The sequence below is a fragment of the Crotalus tigris genome, unplaced genomic scaffold (genome assembly GCF_016545835.1).
Source record: "Crotalus tigris isolate CLP2741 ecotype Arizona unplaced genomic scaffold, ASM1654583v1 scf7180000018690.2240587, whole genome shotgun sequence".
Taxonomy (NCBI): domain Eukaryota; kingdom Metazoa; phylum Chordata; class Lepidosauria; order Squamata; family Viperidae; genus Crotalus; species Crotalus tigris.
The window spans coordinates 140075-163873 of NW_024097149.1; the positions used below are offsets into that span (position 1 = coordinate 140075).

The following is a 23799-nucleotide window of genomic DNA, read 5'->3' on the forward strand; positions in this document are numbered from 1 at the left end:
ACGGTCACAATTAAACCAAAAATCCTTTGCAGTTACCAACTATATCTGGCCCACTACCAGTACCAATACCGACTATCACCTATATATGGAACACTACAAACAAGGTAAAGACAATATTTAGGGAGGAATCCAGGACAATATTTAGGGAGGAATCCAGGAATTTGTTTCAGCTTTTACCAATAACCCTAACGAACATCTGCATTTTCTTCTGAATAATGAAAGCACAAACCTGCAGAAACTAATCATGGTGTATGCATGTGTATATATTTTTGTGGGTCGATGGTTATCATCAGGATGGCTGTAATGATGTTGTCTTCATTAGTTTCTGCTCTACCAGGGTTATCCAGATAATGATAAAAAAAAATGTTAGATGTGGCCTTTTTATGTGTTCTGTATTCAATGAACATTAAAAAATGGGCATAGCTTTCAACACACTGATGCAGCTGCCATCTTGCCTTTTGAAAACCATTCCTTGCAGATTCCCCTCTACTGTGTACTTGTGTCACATCCGTCTGCCCATGTCTTGGGAAGCACTGGGCAGCCTGTGTGTTGTTCACTCTGGGTTACATACCCTTCCCATAGGAATGAATTCCTGAATTCCCCTGTACTTTAAAAAAAAAACATTAAAAAGAAGAAAAAAAGGACCATGCAACTAGCATCGTATCAAAATATATTTTATTCTGGACCTCTTTCAGATCTGATTCAAATTACACTTGTCAGAGCAATACAATGCAAAGGGAAACCTGCAACAGAAAAATGTGCCTGGAAAAGGATTAAGAAAGAGAATTTTAAGGGTGGGAAGGAGGGAGGGAGAGAAAATAATTGTGAGGTGGAACCAAAATACATCATAAAAGGTGTAATTAACATGGGTCCAGGACAGTATAGAACATCTATATCAGTCTTCTTTAGACAATAAATCATGAAAACTGAACAATAAAGTCTTTCTGAACATGTAAAAAAAGCAAAGAAAAAAAACTCTCATGTGGGCTGGTTTTACACCGGTATACGTTTGTAATTTAGCTGGATATATATCTGAAGAAATGGCATAGACATTTTCTATCCAGTAGCTATAGAGATAGGATCACAAAGCAGACCCCAAAGATTTGTTAACTCCAGATTAAACCTTTTTTTTTTTTTTTTACAACTACGTCAAAGTCAGGAGAGAAGGAGAAACCATCGGCAGGAAGAAAGGAAAAAAAAACTGAGATCAATTTTGTCTTCTAGATCACTGACCTGTTCACCGCACCCTTTCGAGAAACAAGATTGCAAAGCACACCAGAGAAGCAGTAACTAAACAGAAGGTTTTCCTGAATTTGTCCACAAATGGGAAGAAGGGAAAAAAAAAAAAACCCAGAAAGCAGCAGACTAGGTGATGATAAAAATCATGCTTTTGTTTGATAGACCTCAACATATGGAAACCTAATAGGCTTTGTTGCAACGGTTGCTGGACAATCTTACAGCATTGACATCTGTGGCTGTAATTATTTATGAGTTTGACAATTAGGCATCTGATGTATCTGCGGAAGTATCAGAAAAGCTGTAGGTTTTTCTCCGAAGAGTAGGTTCAAAGCAGTTCATCTCAAAAACCTTTGCTGCTGTCCAAACCTAGAGCTCTCTTTAGGTGTCTTCCTGCTCCCTCTGTTCAACTTCTGGATGTAAATCTTGAGACATACAGAAAGCCAACAGAACAAATACTTGAAAGAAGGCTATTTGAGAGAAGCAGGACAGCAGTTCAGCAGCTGACACGAGGTGGTAACAGTCAAAACGCAACACAGGATAAAATCAACACGATGTGGGCTCTTATGATGTGCGCTGGTCCTTCAGCATATTTGCACATCCATCCTTTTAGACGTAAACTATGTAGATTCTGTCACTGCTCATGTGCCACAATGCTGCCTCCTTTTGGGAAAATTCAGAATCCTTTTCTTTTACTAAAAATTTTCTACTTTTCAAATCCATTCACAAATACTGGAAATTCCAGATGCCCATGCTAAGCCAATGTTATTTTTTGCTCACTGCTTCTTACGCAAACAAATCTGTGTTTTTTAACATGAGAGCTTCTCCTGCAGCTAAAATTGGAGAAGGGTGTCTAAATATCCAAATGCACTTTTCCTTCCTTTGAAATTACATATTTCATGGAAAGTCTGTAGCTTTAAACTTAGCTTTTTTCTTTAAAAACCATACCTGAACAATGACCATTTTGCAATGCTGCGGTTTTGATGCTTTCTGAAAACCAATTGACACAGCATAAAAATGCAGAAGGTTTTCTGGGCTTTACATATTTTTACTCCTGAACTTAGGAAATATAAGGCTGCTGCATTTTTTTAAAACATGCTAACACCGCAAAAAAAAAAAATAAAAATAAAAATCAGTAAATAAAATTCCAACTGGTATAAACTTTTGATCGTTTTCCATCTTATTTAGCTTACCATAAAAATCATCAGTCTTCAATTTGTTTTATCTGGATGCAAGGTATTTTATTTTCACCCTGCTTCTCAAATCTATCTGCTTCCCACAGACTGATGTGGTACTAAGATTCCAGAAAGAGGCTTAGAGCTACAGGCCTCATTGTACATTTAAAATACATAACCACCAATTAAAAAAAGGCTTTCAAAGGTAACATTAAGAAACCTAGATTAGCCTTCTTTCAGCTGGTGGCCCCAAGATTTATTAGAATTACAACTGCCCACTTTTCAGTATAACCATCCAGATGGCTGCAAATTGTATGAACTTACTCCCACAACTTGTTAACTTAGGAACTAGATTGGGAAGAATGCCCTAGTTTTAACCCAATAACCTAAGACAATGAAGACAGACATTTTGTCATAACCTAATGGTCGCTATCTTATTTGACCACAATGAAACTGGATTTTCACCCATTTTTCATGCATCACCCTTGCTGCCCAAAACATCTTAGCAGTCCGTCCTACAATGTTAACAAATGTTCCCAATTCTTCCCCACAATTAACTTATCAAAAATAAGTTATCCAAATGTTAAATGCCAAGCTACTTTAAAACAATCCAATAAACTTCAACCACTGTAGTAATTGGTAAATATTACCTTCAAAATACTTTTTGGCTTTGTCATTTCAATGAACGTTCATTTTATGCAGGCTGTTACAGCCATGGAGCCCATTTCAATCTGTACTTCAGATCTTTCTCCACGGCACGCCCATGCACAAATCAGCTTCCTTGGTCTTGGCAAAAACCATGAAGCCCATTTCAATCTGTGCTTCAGATCTTTCTCCACGGCACAGCCATGCACAAATCAGCTTCCTTAGTCTTGGCAAAATTCAATTTCTAGTCATGGTGATTGGGAATATACAGGCAGCTGTATATCAATGATCTTAAGGGTATCAGACTGGGGAAGCCCAGTCTGATTTTAACTAGTATCAGGGTGGAATCAAATCACAGGAAAGTGATATTCCTAAAGCTGCATTGGTCAAGTCATTTGAATGGAAGAATTATAGGGGAGACTGTGCTGCATGAAAGAAGGATTGGACCCCACCATCTTCATTAGTGCTCCTAGTTCGACCACTTACTTCTGCTTTTAGAACCTATGTGGGCACACAAGTTAAAAACAACGGTGGGAAAGTAAATGACAAATTAAAAGAATAGCCAATGAACACTGTGGTATTTCTCAACAGTGCTTGCCATATTCCTGCTAGTGTCGAAAATAAAATACAAGGTGGAGAGACCTTACATGTAGTTATATCCTGGAATGAGGAATGGCAGCTTTGGGGATTTTCCCATTCTGCTTATTCTGCCTTGGGTGTTTGAATGGCTCTTTTTATTGTGCTCCCCTTTTTTTCCTTTCATACCACATTCTGAAAGTTTTGTCTTACTGAAAAGGAGAAGGAAGTCAGTTCACAATTGGAGCAGCACTGTGGCACATTGATGAAAAGGCAGCAGTCAACAGTTGGAGAATTCCAGGCTTTTAGCTCAATGTCTATCACACAAACAACCACAATACATCTGGCCCTTTTTCCTACCGCAACAGCTGTTTTTTAAAAGATGTGCTGCTAACTCCTCTCTTCACTTTAACCTCCCCTCCCCAAGTGACCCATGTTATGGGATGATACAGGAGAGGGAAGCTGCAGTGTGGAGGAAGAGAAGAAAGATGTACAGCACAAACAGATCTGATGAAAGAAAAAAATAATAATCTCCAAAATAAAGCCAAGGGCTACTATCCTATTTCCTATAAAATACTCTTTAACATTAATGATTTATAATGGCATGAAACATAGAAAGCCTGGGAAGGTCTGCAGTCCATGGGAATGAAGTTAATTTTTGCCTGGTTTGGGACTTGGGAATTTGGAATGTGGCTTGTGGAACTCAAGAGCAAGACTGAACGTCTGGCCCACCCCCCCCCCCCCAAAAAGTCTTCCTTGAATTGTGTTAAAAGCAAAATTATGTGGAAGGAGGGGAATCCGCCCAGGATTTGGTTGATAACACAGCTGTGATAATGAAGCTTCAATAAAGTCTACATGCTATATCATACTTAAATGGCTAGAATCAAAACCAACCAACCAACCAAAAAACAAGAGCTAAACAGTTGCAAAACCAGAAATATGAAACGTTGCTGTGGAATCCTGCAGCTGTGTCAAAAGACTTCAAAACACCATCTCGTTTTTATACACTTTTTTTTGAAGTAAGCTGAAACATCAGTTCAAGAGCTTGTATGAAAAACGAACAGACTGTCCATATCAAAATACAAAAGTACTATCAAGAATCACCTCTGACTTTTTTTTAAAAGATTTAAGTTCAGTGCAATTGACATTTGTGTTGCTAAAGGAAAAGAAATTGCTGTTTAAATATACTCAAAATAAAAATCCCCAAAAAACACATTTGTGTCTATTCCTGGGAGCACAGTTTAAAATTATTGCACAGATTTTTTTTTACATATTTTAAACTTTTAAAAAATTATTTTAATAATGACAGAGGTCAGCCACAGTCCTGGACCTCCAGCGGTAAAAAGCAAGGTTTTTCAAGTGCCAGATACTCAACCGGTTAAGTTTCTTACATACTGTAATTTACAGGGAAAATGATTCTTAACCTCCTAAGCCTATTCCCAAACCCTATAAGCAATTAATACAGAGGTATAATTGGATGGAACGACTGTCCTTATGGGGGTAAATCTTCCTTTTCTTCTCTCACAATCTGTGTATAACTTTATAATCCCCCATTAAGAGTAACCATGATGGTGCATTTTAAATCAGCTAAAAAATGTTGTGGTTGCCTTACCAAGCAAAACTCTACTTACTTCAAGATCTGCTTTCTGGGCATATACACAGAGGTGGCAGAAGTCAATGCTGAAAGAATGTACTTCATAAAGAGGGGGATAGGATGCAGTGATCTGATTTAGCAAAAGCCACAGTAGAATAGGGAAGATTGAGCTAAGTCTTATAAAGAAAATGGAGTTACTGCAGCAGCAGCGGTTCCTCTTAGAATTTAGATCTTAAGCTGGATCTTAGGTCAATGAAGCTTTGGTGTGCATTTCCTTGCCTGATGTTAAAAAGAAAGGAGACAAACATTGTAATGATGTCTGGAAACACATACATTGTAAAAACAAAACAAAATAATCCTCATCAGGAGGGAAAGAAGAATTCAAGACGGTGGATAATTTACAAATAAAGAGGGAATTGGTTTATATCTTCATAAGAGAGGTCCAAGCTTTGTGTTTATATGTTGTGCCGCCTATTGGAAGAAGTAGCAAAAATGGAAAAGATAAGAAGTTTAGTATTTCTGCACTGTGTTGCTGTGACTGAAAAGGAGATCCGAAATGGAGGCCTTAGCAAAGCAAATAAGTAGAAAGCATTCCTTTAGGTAAAAATCAGGTGAAACCTTAAAAAAGCCTGTACACCTTTTTGTTTAAGAAGTTGGAAGCTGCGTAAGACACGAAGCATTAGAGACTGAAATGGGTCAGCCTTTATAACTGTACGTTCACCCAAAAAAAGTCGCTTGTGATCAAACGTGAGCACCGAGTTAATATGTAGAAAGGAAAAGCAAGACTTGATGTAAGAACCAGACACTCAAAAGTGGTGATTATATTTTCTCCTGAAAAACATTTAGCAGCTTACACTTAAATCTAAATTTGAAGAGTGGTGTGGTGAAGAGAAAGGAGACAAGCACACAGAAAAGAAAAAATAACGGGAGAACAACAGGGAAAAATTAATGCAAGGCTGTTTTCTAGTATGGAAGCTCAATCATTTGATAGTTGAAGAAGCATGAGGCAAAGAGTTTTGCCAGGGCATGTTCCTCCTTTCCTTTGACTTAAAAAATATGAGGAGCCATTCACTGGGAACTTCACCAGCCCAGTGGAACTTAATCCCTGCTGCAAATATTGCTCAGTTCCCTCTTCAACATGTTTTGCGGAGGGGTGAGGGGAGAATTTCCAATGAATCAGTATCTTGAAGGTAGTAAACAACTTGCCTTACTTCAGAAAAATCTTAGCAAAGAGGCTTCAAATATGTTTTTGTACAAAGGGGAAGAAAGAAATAAGTACTGTCCCCAAAGGCTGAAATACTTCCAACTGGGAATTTGGTTGTACGCAGTAAAACTGGAGAAAATTCATAGTTATAGCAGAAAAATTTGCCCAAACTGAGAATGAGACCAGACCTTTATCTCTCTCTATTAGTTCAATTTTCACAGAGCGACTCAAATGTACTATGATCATGGTTTTGAAAAAAAAAGGTTCCATTTTTTTCGGTCTGGCTTAAACTTGGAATGTACAGACCACAGGTGTTGGGATTACCATCAAGGTCTATCACCTCCTTCCCCCAGATCTGACTACACAAAGGCTCACCATCCATTCCATCGAGCTGTCCAAGCCAATGACATGACTGCCCTACTGTGGTCATCCTATTTCAGTTTATGTGTTTCTCTTGCATTTTGTACACTCTGGCAGAAATGTGTCAGGTTGGAGGTGGCTGCTTTCTGGAGCAGCCATCATCAATAAGAAGACTAAGTGCAGCATCCAAGCAGCTTATAAACTATTGGCTCTGATGACAAAGATAAAGGAATGTTGATTCTCATTCGTCAGGATGGGTTTTGTTTTCTTCCTCCTTATCTAAAGTGGAAGCAGATCTATGTAACACTTGCCAGATGTCTATAAAGTTAAATATTAACGAGGACTTCAAAGAACTGCTGAAAAGATTTCCCTCCCTCCAATTCTTAGTGAAAAGATCTACCACCACCTAGAAAGAATTTCACATCCTGGCTTCAAGCATCAGTAAAACGTTAAAGAGCATGAGAAGAAGCAATGAACCCAATCACTGTTGCAGGACTAAGCAAGTTTGTTCTCCCTATACATGAAAACTGTTCATTACCTATTCGGGTGGTGGGGAGGGATCAGAAAGAAGAAAAAACAAAAAACTTCCCAAAATTTCAAAAAAGGGTAAAAATAAAGAAAAGAGGAGGAAGAAGATAAAGGGGGGGGGGGGGAATAAGCCATACATCGCTTTCCTCAATCTGATACTCTCAAAGGGCTGCTTGCATAATTCAGTTCTCTTTCTCTCTTGTCCTGTTTTATTTTTTAATTTCCTCCCACATCCAATTTTATTTGGGGGGTGTGTGTGTGGGGGGGTGGGCTGCAGCAAATTCCAGCACTTGGTGAACAGGCTTCACAAGCTGTGACATCACTCTGTCATCTTCTTCAGGGTATAATCTTTTGCTTTTTTTGTGTTTTTTAAAAAAATGTACAGTACATGTATTTAATTATTTCAGGTTTGGCTGTAGTGGACTGGCCATGGTTCAGTTGGGACAATAGCAGTACATGGGTCGTGGGGACAGTCATTTTGGCTATGTACACATTCATAGTCGGTCCATGGCTTCCAACTAGTAGCGCTATTTCCGTAGATCTAGTACACAAACCTGCAAAGAGGTAGGAAGAAAAAAAAAAGGGGGGGAGGAAGGGAGGGGAAAAGGGGTTTCAGAAATTTATTTATGCATTAGATTTGGACGCCAACAACAACTGCAAAAGACTGGGCATCCTACGATACAGAAATTGTGCGCTTATTATACGCATTACAATATGAGAAGTCCTTGGTGCTCTATCAGCTTGATTGTTTCCTTGCAGACATTTCATTATCCAAATTAAGTAACGTCATCAGTGGTACTAGGAAGTTGGGTTTTGCTCTCAATTTATATTCTAGTGTCTTGCCCTGCATGTGTTGATAGGGGAGTGTGCCTTTTCAGTGGCAGGTCTGTAATACCTTTGTAATATCCTCACCAGTGAAATATGCGTACTGCCATATTTATTGCCTTCACAACACAAGGCAAAATATTTTTTTATGTCTTTTATTAATGCAAGGCTATTTTCTAGTATGGAAGCTCAATCATTTGATAGTCGAAGAAGCATGAAGCAAAGAGTTTTGCCAGGGCATGTTCCTCCTTTTCTTTGACTTAAAAAATATGAGGAGCCATTCATTGGGAACTTCAGCAGTCCAGTGGAACTTAATCCCTGCTGCAAATATTGCTCAGTTCCCTCTTCAACATGTTTTGTGGAGGGGTGAGGGGACAATTTCCAATGCATCAGTATCTTGAAGGTAGTAAATAACTTGCCTTATTTCAGAAAAAATCTTAGCAAAGAGGCTTCAAATATGTTTTTGTACAAAGGGGAAGAAAGAAATAAGTACTGTCCCCTGTACTTCCAACTGGGAATTTTTATTGATATGTTGATGTTTTTTTAGAGGAATTTTGGTTCTTTTGGGTGTATTTAACGAAGGGAATTTGTAAACCCTACTACAGGTAGTCCTCGACTTACAATTGAGCCCCAAATTTCATGTGAGTTTTGTCCCGTTTTACGACCTTTCTTGCCACAGTTGTTAAGTGAATCACTGCAATTGATAAGTTAGTAAGGAGGTTGTTAAGTGAATCAGGCTTCCCCATTGATTTTGCTTGTTCAAAAGGTGGTCACATGACCTTGGGACACAGCAATGGTGTGAACCAGTTGCCAAGCATCTGAATTTTGATCATAGGGCTGCTACAAAGGTCGCAAGTGTGAAAAATGCTTGTAAGTCACTTTTTTTTAGTGCTGCCGTAACTTTGAATGATCACTAAACGTACTGTTGTAAGTCGAGGACTACCTGAATTAGTTCTTTTAAGAAACATCCTGAAAGTATGATAGGGGATTTTTCTTGAGTGAGGGGTTTCATGAGAAGTTCCTTTAACATTTATCACCTCTTCAAAATTCTTTGGTTCATCTCGTTTATGAGTATTGTCTTGATTGCTTACTGTTTTATTTTTACTTTAAAATAGTAAATAAATTGTGCAGAAAAATTCTACAAATCCAAGCATACCCTACACTTTATAACAAAAATAAAACAGGATCCAAGCATACCCACACATTTGGATATTGGAATATGTCCAAAGGAATCAAGTGTTAAGATCTCATTTTGCTTTACTTACTGAACCATCTGAAGCACTCGCTCCAACTTTGTCTCCTGCTGCATTCCAGCAAACCTCAAAAATGCCTCCTGTCCCCCGATAACTATGCACCAGAGCACCCGTCTAGAAAAACAATAAAACCAAGAGGTTGGGATATAACACAATGACATTAAAGTAATAACGTATTATAAGAATCAACTGATTATCTTTCCTGGCACGAATGAACTTATATATCAGGAGGAACTTAATATGTACAGTCTGGGGGACATAAGAGAAAGTGGGCACATGATTGAAACCTTTGAATATATTAAGGGTGTAAATAAGGTTCTAGAACAGTGGTTCTCAACCTGTGGGTCGGGACCCCATTTGGGGTCGAACGACCATTTCACGGGGATCGCCAAACAATGCAGTCCGCCATTTTTTCCCCCTTTTCCTTAGCTGTGCTACTCCCTTTTATTCTATTGGCTTTTGAAAGCCAATAGAATAGGCAAGGTTGCTGATTGGGCAATATTGGAAGAAGGACTCTTTGCCTACTTTAGAAGAATGGTTTCTTAAAGTTTCTTATTTATCCGAAATGGCAAAAATTTCGGCTTATCTGAAAGATCAATCGCAAGAGAAATATATTTTGGTGTGGAAAAGATGGGTGAATTTTATACAGAATAAATATGAGATTAGAAAGTATTATTTAGCTTTTGAATAATCTATGTTTAAGGGTAATGGTTAGAATCTTTGCTTTTATGTATTGGAGTTAAAGTATTTAAAATTTTGTTTTTTGGATGTATGTATAATTGTTTGATGTTCATTTAAGTTGTATGTTTTTTGTTGTTTTTAACCCTGTATTCAGCTCTGGGAAGTAGGGGGGAGGGTAATGGGAGTGGGTGGGAGGGGGGGGAGTATTTTATTGTAAAATTTTAAAAACTTTCAATTAAAAAAAAAAAAGCCAATAGAATAGACTCTCTTGAATAGAGTCTAATTCTATTGGCTTTCAAAAGCCCATAGGAATTGTCCAGGCTGTCTCTGCCCTGCTGAGCCCGCCAAAAGTCCCATTCTGCAAACACTGCTGCACCAGTTGAGTAGTCCTCGACTTACGACCGGTTGGGAGTCGCGGCATTAAAAAGGTTGAGAACCACTGTTCTAGAAGGCAGTATTTTCAATATTAAGCAAAAATCAAGAACACGGGGTCATAACCTCAGGAGGGAAGTTCAAAAGTAACTTTAGAAAGGATTACTTCACAGAAAGAGTAGTAGATGCTTGGAACCAACTTCCAGCGGAAGTAATGGGTCAATCATTGAATTTAAACATGCTTAGGATAAACACATGTCCATCATCCAACAAAAATTTTAAAAAATGAAATAAAAATTTTAAAAAGCCTCCAAGGGCAGACTCAACGGACCACTAGGTCTTTTTCTGCTGTCAGTTTTCTATGTTTCTATGTACTCAAAGCAATATGCAAATAATTAATGGCCTAGCTGTTCTTTCTGCAGGAGGCATCAGTAAAATACAGTACTGGATAAATCTGTTAGGTGTTCTCAAATTTTGTCCCAAGAGAGGAAAAGTGCTTTATATTATATTTGTCAACAGCTCCTTAAGTCTTTTCTGGGTTCACTCACGTTAGTTTCCTGGATACCCAGGAAAAAGGTACAGCTTCTTTTAAGAGACTCTGATAAATACAGCAAGTACAACATCCCTAAGCCAGCTCTGCAAACTTTCACTATGTTAGAATTGAATAGATGGTGGAGAAAGTGCAAAACATTTCTTAAGTTATTTACAGATGAATTTGGCTTTTTGCTGGAAGATCGGGAAGAGACAAAAATCACAGCAGTCAACTTTAAATGTTTAAAAATGGAAGAAAAAGACAGGGACTGTCTTCACTGCCTTATCTACAAAATGATCTTTAATGGTAAGGAATATCAATGTCATTCCTCTGTCTTTCCCATGAAAGTATCCTTTTAATATGATTGTCTGATTAAGGCCATGAAAAACGTTTAATAAGTAAGAAAAAATAGACCGATAAAATTACTAATGCTCCAGGAGACATACCTGTGTGTTCCAGATGTGTACACATTTGTCGAAAGAACCACTGGCCAGATATCTACCATCAGGACTGAAAGCTACACTGTACACAGGTTCTTGATGTTTCGTCAAGGTGTGGATGCAAATTCCTCGGTCTACATCCCATAACCTGACTGTAGAATCAAAGGATGCACTACCAAAGGCAAGAGAAGAACAATTAATTATTAGTTTTAACTAATTTATACATTTATTCATAAAATGTATGTCCCACTACAATTGTAAAAAGACTTTTGATGTCCAAATGGGACATCTTCTCTCTCTTGGGGGTCACTATGCAAAATTGACTGTTACTCTCCATTTCTTAGAACTTCTGAGTCATGGAAAAATGTGGAATACTGTTCATGAGTGGGATGGAAATTCTGCCTGCTTTGAATAAGAAAAGCAATTACATCAGTTCATTTTATACCAAGCAGCCACAACTTAAGTGACATTCAGCAAGCAAAATAAAGGTGAACTTGGCTGTTGAAGCAGTCAGCAATGAAGTGTGTGAGAAGAAGGACTTTGTGTTGTAACTCAAGTACATGATGCTGAATCCTGGTGCCATGTAATATATAAGATTGCTATGGTTAGCTACATGATGACTGGTTATTAGGACCATCATTCAAAGCATGCTACTACAAGGCATCTCCTCCTTGCCTAGTTTATATTTTGGAGAGAGATGGGAATTTAGGCAATATGAATGGTTGCTCTGGAATTCCTACCCCATGGAAAACCAACCTCTGTCAGTGTGGCGGGTTCATTAGTATATGCTTACTAGCAGGATAAGTAGGGGCTGGCAATCCATGTAAAGTGTAAGTTACTATGATTCTTTTTCAGGTGTGACTTAAAAGAATATCTTAACCAATTTACAGGTGGATCTCCATTTACAACTAGGCATTTAACGAAATTTCAGAGTTACGATGGATGTTCCCAAAACTACTTATGGCCTGTTTTTGAAGTTACATATATAACCCCTCCCCTGCAGTCATGTGATCACATTTTGGGCACTTTTCAACTGATGTTTACAGCTCTATGCAGCATCCTGTAGTCACAATCAGCAATTTGCCCGTTTCCAGCAAAAATACACCCATTGGGGAGAATTTATTTGCTTAATGACCACGGCTTTCACTTAATGCCTGCTGCAAACAATATAAAAAAAAATTGGGTCCACTCCCATGATGTTTATGAGTGTAATGGCATCATAGTTCTGGGGTCAATTATAGTCATAAGTTGACTATACCTGTAATCTAATTTATAAAATTAGAAGAATCCACTTACCGTTGGTTTCAAAGCATTTAATAAATGTGAATTTGATTCGCTGTTTAGGTTTAAAAAGGGGCAGTTATCTTCCCCCCAAAATTCCACATATATTCATGCTACCTTATATGTTAAAAAGCAATTGAAATATAAAAAACATTAAAAGAATTTCAAATCAGGAAAGGGATTGATGGTGGTAGCAAAACCACTAGGTTCTTTAGATGTAACCTGAGTTAATGGGACTATACGTTAAAATTCTAAAGGAGTAGAAAAAAGAAAAAGGAGAAAAGGAACCTCACAGCAAGAAGGCTATTATAAGATAATAATAATAATAATAAAGTTGGAAGGGACCTAGTCCAACCCCCTGCTCAGGCAGGAAACCCTATACCATTTCAGACAAATGGCTGTCCAATCTCTTCTTAAAAACTTCCAGTGTTGGAGCATTCACCACTTCTGGAGGCAGGTTGTTCCATTGGTTAGTTGTTCTAACTGTCAGGAAGCTTCTCCTTAGTTCTAGGTTGCTTCTCTCTTTGGTTAGTTTCCATCCATTGCTTCTTGTCCTGCCTTCAGGTGCTTTGGAAAATAGCTTGACTCCGTCTTCTTTGTGGCAGCCCCTGAGATATTGGAATACTGCTATCATGTCCCCCCTCATCCTTCTCTTCATTAAACTAGACATACCCAATTCCAGCAGTCATTCCTTATATGCTTTAGACTCCAGTCCCCTAATCATCTCTGTTGCTCTTCTCTGTACTCCTTCTAGAGCAGTGTTTCTCAACCTTGACAATTTTAAGGCATGTGGACTTCAACTCCCAGAATTCCACAGCCAGCAATGCTGGCTGTGGAATTCTGGGAGTTGAAGTCCACATGCCTTAAAATTGTCAAGGTTGAGAAACACTGTTCTAGAGTCTCAACATCTTTTTTACATTGTGGTGACCAAAACTGGATGCAGTATTCCAAGTGAGGCCTTACCAAGGCATTGTAAAGTGGTATTAATACTTCACGTGATCTTGAGTCTATCCCTCTGTTAATGCAGCCCAGCACTGTGTTGGTCTTTTTGGCAGCTGCAGCATACTGCTGGCTCATATTTAAGTGATTGTCCACTAGGACTCTGAGGTCCATCTTACAGTTACTACTATTGAGCAAGGTACCCCCCTATACTATACCTGTACATTTGGTTTTTCTGAGTATTTTCCAAATTTTCATAGAAAAATTCTGAAGCACAGTTGAGGAACCATTTCTATGTTCAAGAGGCAGAATAGTGTGTGGTCTCTATATTTAATCTCAACAGAACTAAGCAAAATTATTGGTTTCATTTTTTTTTTCTCCTACATAGGGAAAGCTTACCTTGCTAACATAAGATTGGCGTTGGGATTGTTTGTTCCTGGCCCTGTAGGACTCCATTTGATAGTATAAATTTCTTTGTTGTGGGCCTGCAGATCATGAACACAGCTATCTTGCTTCATACTCCAGATCTAATAGAAAAGTGAATAAAGAAAGCAACAATCAGCTTTACTTAATTTTAGGTGAAGATGTTCTCATAAATCTTTTTTTTAATGTTTTTTTTAAACATAAAGCAAAAAACAATAAAAAAGGAAAAAGGAGTATTTTGTTTTTTTTAAAGAGACAAAAACCCATTTTATACCTCAGATATGAGATAACAATATTCAAAAATAAACCAATGAAGTTTTATTTCTAAAACATGGGCTTTTATTTGGATTCACATTTACCGAAATATCAACGTATGGCTGCTTTACGTTAGAAAAATAGAATGAACGCCTTTTTTGTGACTACGTACAATTTCTGTAGGAAAAGACGCAGAGTGATAAAATATGTCATATTTCATCCTGCACTCCAAACAAGCTGATCTGACTTCCCTACTGGTAGGAGACTCTACTTCAGTGATGGAAAACCTATAACATGCATGTCAAAGGTGACATGCCTCGGTGTTTTGGATGACACATCAGCTGTCACCAACATCTAACAACTATTCTCGAAAGCACTTCCCCTTCTCATGCAATTTCCAAAAGCTGCAGGGGCTGTTATGAGAATGGGCTAGGCCAGTGGTGGCGAACCTATGGCACGGGTGCCAGAGGCGGCACTCGGAGCCCGCTCTATGGGCACACATGCTGTTGCCCCAGCCTTGCCTCCCCCCGCGACCCTCCTCTCCAGCAGTGGCCCACGCGGAGCAGCACAGCCAAGGACATGGCAGCCAGGCAGTGTAGACAAGACTCTGCCCTCACACCCCATCGTGCACAGTTGATGGTGCAGGGCACGGGCAGAGGGTGTGACTGCCACAGCGCTGCTGGACTGCCTGGGCAATCTGCGGCGGGCCTTGGAGGCAGTGAGTGGCCCTGCAGGCAGGCGAGGCGGAGGATGGTGGGCAGAACAGGGGTGGGGCAGGGGATGGAGCGGGGGCGGGGCCAGTTTTGGGGCACTCGGTCTCTAAAAGGTTCGCCATCACTGGGCTAGCCTCTCGCATGGCTCCTGGATGTCATGAGACAAAGGCACAACGTCCAAAACTTGTTTGAGAATGCTTTTATGCAATCTTAGGAAGTCATGGAAGAGGAGTGAGATGCACTCGCATGCCTTGAGGGGGATGGCCTTTTGAGAAGCAGTGGTGGAGCTAAATCTGAAACTGCCGCTACTCAGAGTGACCTAGATTGGGGGGTGGAGACAGAGAAGTTTTTTTTTTTTTTTTAATTTGGGTGTGTGTGTGTGTGATACAACAGCAGAATCAGGTTAGGCCTACTACTATTACACTTCTTCTTCTTCTCCTCCTCCTTCTCCTTCTTCCTAGATTTTATTCAGAAGTGGCACACTCTTATGGTCAAGAATATAATTAAATCCTTTTGCATGCTATTAATTTTTGCAAGTTTAGGAACAGGAGTCCCATAGCAGTGTAGGGCTCAGCTGGATATAGGCACCTAGGACTTCCACAGTGCAATCACGCAAATACAGAAATAAACACTGAAACAACGAGGGTAGATGGGAGAAAACTGTTTTCCCAATGGACTCCTCAACAGGAATCACCCAGTGTGGCAATGCACTTTTACCTTTAGAGTCATGTCATCAGAACAAGAAGCCAGGAGATTACCAGTGGGATCCCACTTGATTGCATTTACTTCATTCTGAAAATAAGCAGCAAGAGAGAATTGGCAGCTTGCTTTTCTTTAGAAAAGAAACAGTTAAGTTAGGGGGAAAATAATGGTTTCCAGCTAAGGAAAAAAAAACAGGAAGGGGATTTGTATGTCTCCAGAGCAGTCTAAGACAGGGACAATGTAGAAAATATAGTGAAAAATGTCTGCCTAGAAGTAATCCCGGGACAGAGGACATACATAGGAGAATTGACTGAATCTGCATGTTGGTGCTTTACAATAGGTTAAGGGGCCAGAACCATAAAACATATTTATTAAAAAGTAATTTAGAGTTCAGGAAATTCTTCTCTGCTGTGGCTCCTGCTTTTTGGAATATCTTATCCCCTGAGGCGAGGTGAGATTGGCTGCCACCCTTCTGATTTTTCAAAAGAACCTTAAGACCTGGTTTTGCCAGATGACCTGGAACCCAATGGAGGAGCTTCACACTGGAAAGGGTTGGTTAATTAAAAGCTAATCCCATCTACCCCTACCCACCCACCCCCCGGTATCCTAGTCCCCCCTTTGCCATTTTGTGTTAATGATGTTGTTTTATCTGCTTTGTTATCCAATGATTTTAAAGTTTTGATGCTGTAAGCTGCCCAGAGTTGTTTGATACAAGATGGGCAGCAAATACATTTCATAATAAACAAAAAATAAAAATTTAGCAGGAAGGTGTAGGAGATGACCAGGCTGAACCGGAGGGAGGGTTCAAGTGTGTCATCAGTCACAAGTCTCTGTGCGCCCGCAAGAGATCCAAGTCCAGCCCACTTTGAATGTCTCTCTTTTATCTTCCGCTCATTTCCCTTAACTGTCAGTTGGTCAGATTCTTGCAGAGAGCTTAAGCTTGCAATAAATATACCAATTTATACTCATTTGAACTGCCTGAATCTCCTGATTTCCCCAACACTTGACAGAAGGGTGCTTAGTACTGGGGACCTTCACTTTGTTCTACTTTAGTTTCTCCCCCAATCAAGAACATCCTCTAAATAATATCACCACTACAACTTTCACAGCAACAGCATAGACTTCATAAAGGACGTACAAATTGCAGAAATTGAATGGTGTATAATCTCTGCTTTCCCTGAAGACTAGCTGAATTCATTCTCAAAACATGTTTGATGTCTATAGAAAACTGACACTTTTTTTAAATTGGGAACTGTGACTTTTGACAAATTCTACCTAAGACTACTTACATGAAGGAAAAACATCAACCTGTGATTCAACCTTTGTTACCATTGATATCTTCCAAATTGTGGGAATTGTAACCCAACACATCTAGAAGATGCATGGTGGGTTGGGATAAACTTGTTTGAAGAGCGTCTCTTTACTTTGCTTCACACATGCAACTAACACTACATGGATAACAGCTAAGGGAAAATTACTTACTGTGTGGCCCTGGAAGGTTTTGATGGGTTTATCTTGACCTAATTTGCAGACATGAATACACATATCTGTACTACAGGAGGCAAATGTGTTGTTGCTCTGCCAGTCAACATCTAACGCTGGTGCTGTTGACAAAAAAAGAAAGAAAAAAAGTCAGAAGAAATACATTTTCTTTGCAATCATCAGCAATTGAAAGTGATGAGCTGACTGGTCAGTTTAGAGTAAATAAAATTTGGACTTCAAAGTATAATGCAAAGTTCATTTTGGAAAGGCTCAAAGAGAGACTGTTTTATACTTGAAGAGGAGCTGTGAATGTGACAACTAATCAGAATCTGTATTATCTAATTTGTCAGATTTATATCCTGCTTTCCCTCCAACTCAAGAGTACATGGGAAATTCCTACACTACAATCTTCTTACAAAATCATAACCTAAGAACAGGGGAAGCTGGACTGTGGTATAACCACAGGCTACCAATGCCATACTGATCCCATCTTTACATGTACAAGAAAAGTATCAGCAATAACATTTATTTGTGAAGGTCTCCAGACATTCTGGAACTGATTTAGTGAAATATTTGCTTTATGGAATGACTCCATCACTGAAGATTTATCATATGAATCAATTAGTGTGGAATAAATTATATGAAAATTGGTATGCCAAATGTACTATTTAGCGCTGAAAGAATATAGGCAGTCCTCAAATTATAGTGGCAATTGGGACTAGGATTGCTGTCACTAAGTGATATGGTTGTAAAACATAATGTGACAGGACCACTGCTGAGAGGAAACAATCCAGGCAGGATCAGTTGCTGTCATAGCTCCAAGACGCACAAGTTGTTAAGTGGGAAACACTGGGAGTCCCAAGTAAGGAATGTGAATGTGGCACGGGGGGGGGGGAGACCCAGTCCAGTCCACCCATGAATTGGAGGGCATGGGTGTTGCGGAGTGGCACAATCAAAAGAGTGGGGAGAGGAAGTTGCAGTGTATGCAAAGATGAGAAATGGGACGTGATGCATAAGAGCAAGCACAGAAGGAGTGCGAAGGAGTGTGTAGTGCATGTGAACACTGCTCGATAGCAAAGTGTGAGCTGGTTGCTAGGCACTCAAATTTTATTTATTTGACTAGGGTGGGAGGCACTGCAAAGGTCAGAATTTTTAAGACGGGTTGTAGGTCTCTTTGTTCAGCACTATCATAACTTTATATGGCTGCTGGACAAATGGATGTTACACAAAGACTACCTATATAATGAAATTTGAAGATTATAAATTATTATTTTTAAGTAAAATCCCATCAAGAATTGAGAAACAGTCAGTTATAATGCGTTATTGGTAGCAATGCTAATTAGAAAAAACTGATTCAAGAGAAAGTAAATTAAACCAGCTTCCTTTTTCTGTCAATAAGAGGAAATCTGAAACAAGATAGATGTTTTGTTTTTAAAAGAGCCTCTAATTTTCTCACAGCTGAACTAGCTGGAATACCAACTAGTAGTGCTGTTGGAAATATCTGCCAATTGTAAACACACACACACACACAAAAAGTCAAAAACTATTATTAACTAAGTCACAAAACATTGGCTTACGAGCTATTCCTTCTTTTATCGGAAGAGAAAATACATACCAGAATGGAAAGGAAACTGCTGTTTGGCTTCTCCAGTATGTGCATCCCAAATAATTGTGGTCTGAATTAAAAAAAAATAGAACAAAAAACCATTAAATGGCTTTACAATTTTGAATATTTTTAAATCGACCAAATCAACTAAAACAATGTTATTTAAAGTAAATTTTCTAAAGAACAGATTCCCCTTTAAAAGCTAAGGAGTAGAAGGATATAAATCATAGGCTTTGTCAAAAAAGCTTCCCCTTCCCTGTCATACCTTACTTGTTTGTTCTAGGCTTATAATTATTGCAAACATAACTTTTCTAACTCAGAAAAAGTAAATTGGGCCTTAACCACAACAAAAAATGTGGGGTTGAATTGTGGGGCCCTGGTGCTCTCTGAGGTTGATTACTTTCTTGCAGATGTTTCTTATTCCAATTAGGTAACATCTTCAGTGCTGAACCACAGTCTTGTAGCGCTGAAGATGCTACCTAGTTGGTTAAGGAAGCATCTGCAAGAAAACAACCAAGCTCAGAGAGAGCACCAAGGACTCCATAATTTATGCCTATTAGGACTATACAGATAGTTCTTGACTTGCAACCGTTTGTTTAGTGACCAAAGTTTCAACGCCACTGAAAAATGTGACTTATGACCATTTTTCACAATTATGACTGTTGCAATATCCCTGTGGTCGTGTGATCAAAATTTGAGGGGGGGGGCATGTATTTAGAACAGTTGCGCTGTTCTGGGATCATGTGATCACCATTTGCAACCTTCCTAGCTGGCTTCCCACAAGAAAAGTCAATGGGAGAACTCTGATCTGCTTAAATAACTGCAGTCATTAACAACTGCAATGATTCACTTAACAATAGTGGCAAAAGGTCATAAATGGGGCAAAACTTGCTTAACTGTCTTGCTTAGCAACAGAAATTGGGGTCGTAAGTAGAAAACTGCCTGTATTCCTACACTTGCCCACAATTTGTTTAGAAAGAAGGGTGGCATCACTAGCTGCTAACAGTAAAGTGAAACAGCTAATCACCTGTATTCTTTCTAAAGAACACTTCATTTTGTGCATTCCACACCCTAAATCAGGGGTCAGCAACCCACGGCTCTGGTGCCACAGGTGGCTCCTTCATCCCTTTGCTGCGGCTGTTTTTTTATACATAGCATAAAGATAAAAAACGATATATGCAGCGTTATCTTCATTTTAGATGTCAAAAGGGTTCTGTGGCTCCCAGTGTTTTCTTTTCTGTGGGAAACGGGTCCAAATGGCTCTTTGAGTGTTTAAGGCTGCTGATTAATGCCTTAAACTATCTTCATAATTTCATCTACAACAATATATTTCAAAATAAACCAAGGTTGTCTTACCTTGTCCACACCTGCACTTAAAATGAAGTTCCCTTTCTTATTCCATTTTAATGCAAATATGGGACCTTTATGCTGCCCTAATGTGCTGGCGAGATTACCTGGAAATTAAAGGATCCCAGTTATATTTTACCTGATTTTACAAAAAGTATTTGAAATAATTCCCCCTGTCATATTTTATCTTTGAAAGAGGAAAAAGAACTGATAATGTTGCTCTCACCATCTTTAGTCCATATCCTTGCAAAACCATCATACGATCCTGTTGCTAGGAGAGTACCTTCACTCTGGAATGCAAAGTATAGACATTATTCTATCACTACGTGTTTTAAAAGTCTGCAATCTTCAAACACAGCATGTTTCCTCTGCTTTAGAGATGTGCAAAGTGTGAATTATACACATCCCCTCTCAAGGCTTTCGTCGTGTTTCATGAAATTTTCTTTTTACTTGGGAGCATGATCATCTCTTCCCAAGCAAGAGAAGTCATTTATTTGAAGAACCGCTGGACTTAGGGAGAGGTGTGCAAAATGTTTCAACACTGAAATAAGCCATGATGTTGTTCATATCTTCCTAGGACAGGGGTGGGGAACCTTGGCTCTTTTATGACTTGTGGACTTCAACTCCCAGAATTCCTGAGTCAGCACAGAATTCCTGAGCCAAGGTTCCCCACCCGTCCTAGGATTATTTTTGACCTTTCATAAGATCACAACAGAGTATCTAGGGAGCAGACCTGTTCAACTCTGAATTATTTTGGGCACATCTAAATCTCAACGGTGTATTTAAATGAGTCCTATTAGAAATACCTTTAGAGGGGGGAAAAAAAAAACATGTTCAACAGCCCCTGGCTACCATTTTAACAGAGAAACTTTTAAATAATGTTTCATTTCACACTGATCTTGCAAATCTCTCATTTCTTTGTATCCTGCCTTTAGTGAACTTTTGAGAGTTGCTCCCTAAACGTCTCTGTGAAAAGACTTCTTGATGATTGAGTTAATTCATTTTGATTTGACTCTAGGGTACGTTTTTTGCTGCACAAAAGATTCAGTTGCGGGTGAATGTGTTCCTTATTTTTGCCAAGATCAGGAAAGTTTGGAAGATTGCTTTTATTCACCCATACAAATGCTGCTATTCCACTTGCTTCACATTCTCTGGAGTCATATTTCAGGCACAACTGCTGTTTCGGAACTCCAATACAGTACAGTAAAAAACAATTTGCGAAAACTGCTGAATTTTGAAAGCTTTTTGAAAAAGTGGGGATATATGTCAAGATTAATGAATGTTTATACTTGATCCCCCTGGTGCACCCTAGACTGAAACTTTAGCAGAAGACCTCTTTGGGCATAGTTCTACCACATGAGAAATAAAACATGTATCTATAGCGCTCATGGAAATCTGGAAATGGTCACCTCCAAAAATGCATGTGTTTGAAGTTCAAAATATGGGTTAATTTGAACATGGGAATTTTTTGCTTACATTCCAATCCAGAGATGTTACATCTTTGTTACTTGGTACATCTTGCCCTCCTTCTCGTATACAGTGCCGAAGAACCAGCTGCGTAGATCCACTGGTACTGTTTTCACTAAGATTCCATATTCTTGCTGTTGAATCTCCAGATCTGGGGAAAAAAAAAAAAAACAGCTTCTTTAAAACCAAGCACAATTCTTTTCAGTCAACCTCACCAAAGACTTAACAGAGGAGAAGAATATAGAGTGTTCTTGAAAAGCATCAAGAAAAGATGTACTACTATACGACTGACTAATATTCAGTTATAAGTAGACCTTGATTTACAACTAGTTGCTTAGCAATTGTTTGAAGTTCCTTGTGGGGTTACTTATGACCCAGATTCAAAGTTTTGATGATTGGGGGGGGGGACCCCTGTGGTCATATGACCACACTCCAAGTGCTAGGCAACTGGATTGCCTTTATGGATATTTATAGTATCCCAGTCACATGACCGTGTTTTATAATGAAAATTGGCATTTACTTATGTTTTTCACCAAAACTGGCCCATAGCAAACCTTTTGTTTCACATAACCACCAAAGCAAAAAGGTCATAAAATCAAGTCAATTGTGCCATCAGCCAGCTTTTGATCCTCACAACCATAATTGGCAAGCTCCATCATGGTCGTAACTTGAGGCCCGCCTGTAACCATTCATTACATAGAGATGATTCCGTAACAAGATTCAAACTCCTTGGAGTTTAGACAGATAACCTGACTGTTCCTGTTCAAGCAACTAAACCAGAACAGCACTGTCTTACATTCCCTTTTTCATACATCACTTATCGAAAGTGTCTTATGTGCTACTGATCAGAATCAAAGTCTCTTGTTTCCTACATTTCCAATTCAACAAGTTCATAGATGTGGAAATGAAGACGTTTTCCTTAGGATTAAAACTGGAAAAGAGAAGTTATATTTTCAACTTTTTTTTTAGAAAAACATACCCTGAGGCCAAAAGATCGCTGACAGGGTTCCAGGCGCAGATGAAAACTTCAGATTCGTGACCCCGCAGCACCACTGCTTTGTTTGGAGGGATTTCAACATCACCATCCACCTCCATCATATCTGTATGATTATCTGTTGAAAAGAAACCGTAAGGAAAGGGAGGCACGTTACCATTAAATTACTGTTGTTTTTGCTATTGTTATTATTCATTCATGCCCTACGTCTAGCTTATGGGATACCTAAGGACACCATCACTTTTATTACAGGTAGTCCTCAACTTGCAACAGTTCATTTAGTGACAGTTCAAAGTTACAACGGCACTGAACAACGTGACTTATGATCGTTTTTCACACTTAGGACCCTTATGGCCTATCTTCATGTGATCAAAATTCAGACCCTTGGCAACTGACTCATATTTATGATGGTTGCAGTGTCCCAGGGTCTTATGATGCCTTTTTGTGACCTTCTGACAAGCAAAGTCAATGGGGAAGCCAGATTTACTTAATCCTGTTACTAATTTAACAGCTGCAGTGATTCGCTTAACAACTGTGGCAAGAAAAGTTGTAAAACGGGGTAAAACTCATTTAACATATGTCTCACTTAGTAGCAGAAATTTGGGCTCAATTGTGATCGTAAGTTGAGGACCAGCTGTATTTGGTTCACTCTTTTTACTCTCATAGACATGTTGTTAATATGCTACCTCACACCTCTATTAGAATTCTTCTTAGTAAGGTTCCATATCCTTTTCTTAAATTAACTGAATGCTAAAAAGAAAGTAAGATTCCATATTCTTGTCATTGATTGTGTGTACATTTTAGTCCTAAAGCAAGAGTGTCCTTTGGTAAGTTTGGACTACAATTCCCATCAACTCAAATCCATGGGATTTGAGTCAGGAATAAACAGGAGACATGCGGTGATAGCCTTAATATTCAGGATGTTCCAGTTTGGAGAAGCTGTAGTAGATTCATATGTTGGTCTTTAAGAAGAGAGGTGGAGATTTAAATTCCCCACTTGATCAGATTAGAATTTATTTAGCTTAATAACTGTTCTATAGAATATTCTATTTTGGGGGGAGGGCAGGGAAGCTAAGATGACAGATGGATCAAAAAATGCCCAAAATGCTTCCATTATTGCCTTATTTTTAAAAATGGATGAATTGCACATGAGCATGTAATTCAGTAAT

At 38.9% G+C, this 23799-nt stretch overlaps 1 protein-coding gene across 10 annotated transcripts in view; it reads right to left on the reverse strand.

The window, feature by feature from the left end:
• Nucleotides 1-658: 658 nt before the first annotated feature.
• TBL1XR1 (TBL1X receptor 1) overlaps nt 659-23799 on the reverse strand; it is a 242253-nt gene continuing 219112 nt past the window's right edge. For all 10 annotated transcript variants that reach the window (XM_039355415.1, XM_039355405.1, XM_039355406.1 and 7 more), the window contains 11 exons: nt 22616-22748; nt 21646-21787; nt 20396-20459; nt 20179-20276; nt 18832-18892; nt 17217-17338; nt 15750-15824; nt 14041-14168; nt 11428-11593; nt 9409-9510; nt 659-7872 (listed from right to left, as the gene is read on the reverse strand). In XM_039355415.1, coding sequence (XP_039211349.1) covers nt 7846-7872; nt 9409-9510; nt 11428-11593; nt 14041-14168; nt 15750-15824; nt 17217-17338; nt 18832-18892; nt 20179-20276; nt 20396-20459; nt 21646-21787; nt 22616-22748 — 1118 coding nt within the window. In that variant the 3' untranslated portion in view covers nt 659-7845. The remainder of the gene's footprint in view (nt 7873-9408; nt 9511-11427; nt 11594-14040; nt 14169-15749; nt 15825-17216; nt 17339-18831; nt 18893-20178; nt 20277-20395; nt 20460-21645; nt 21788-22615; nt 22749-23799) is intronic.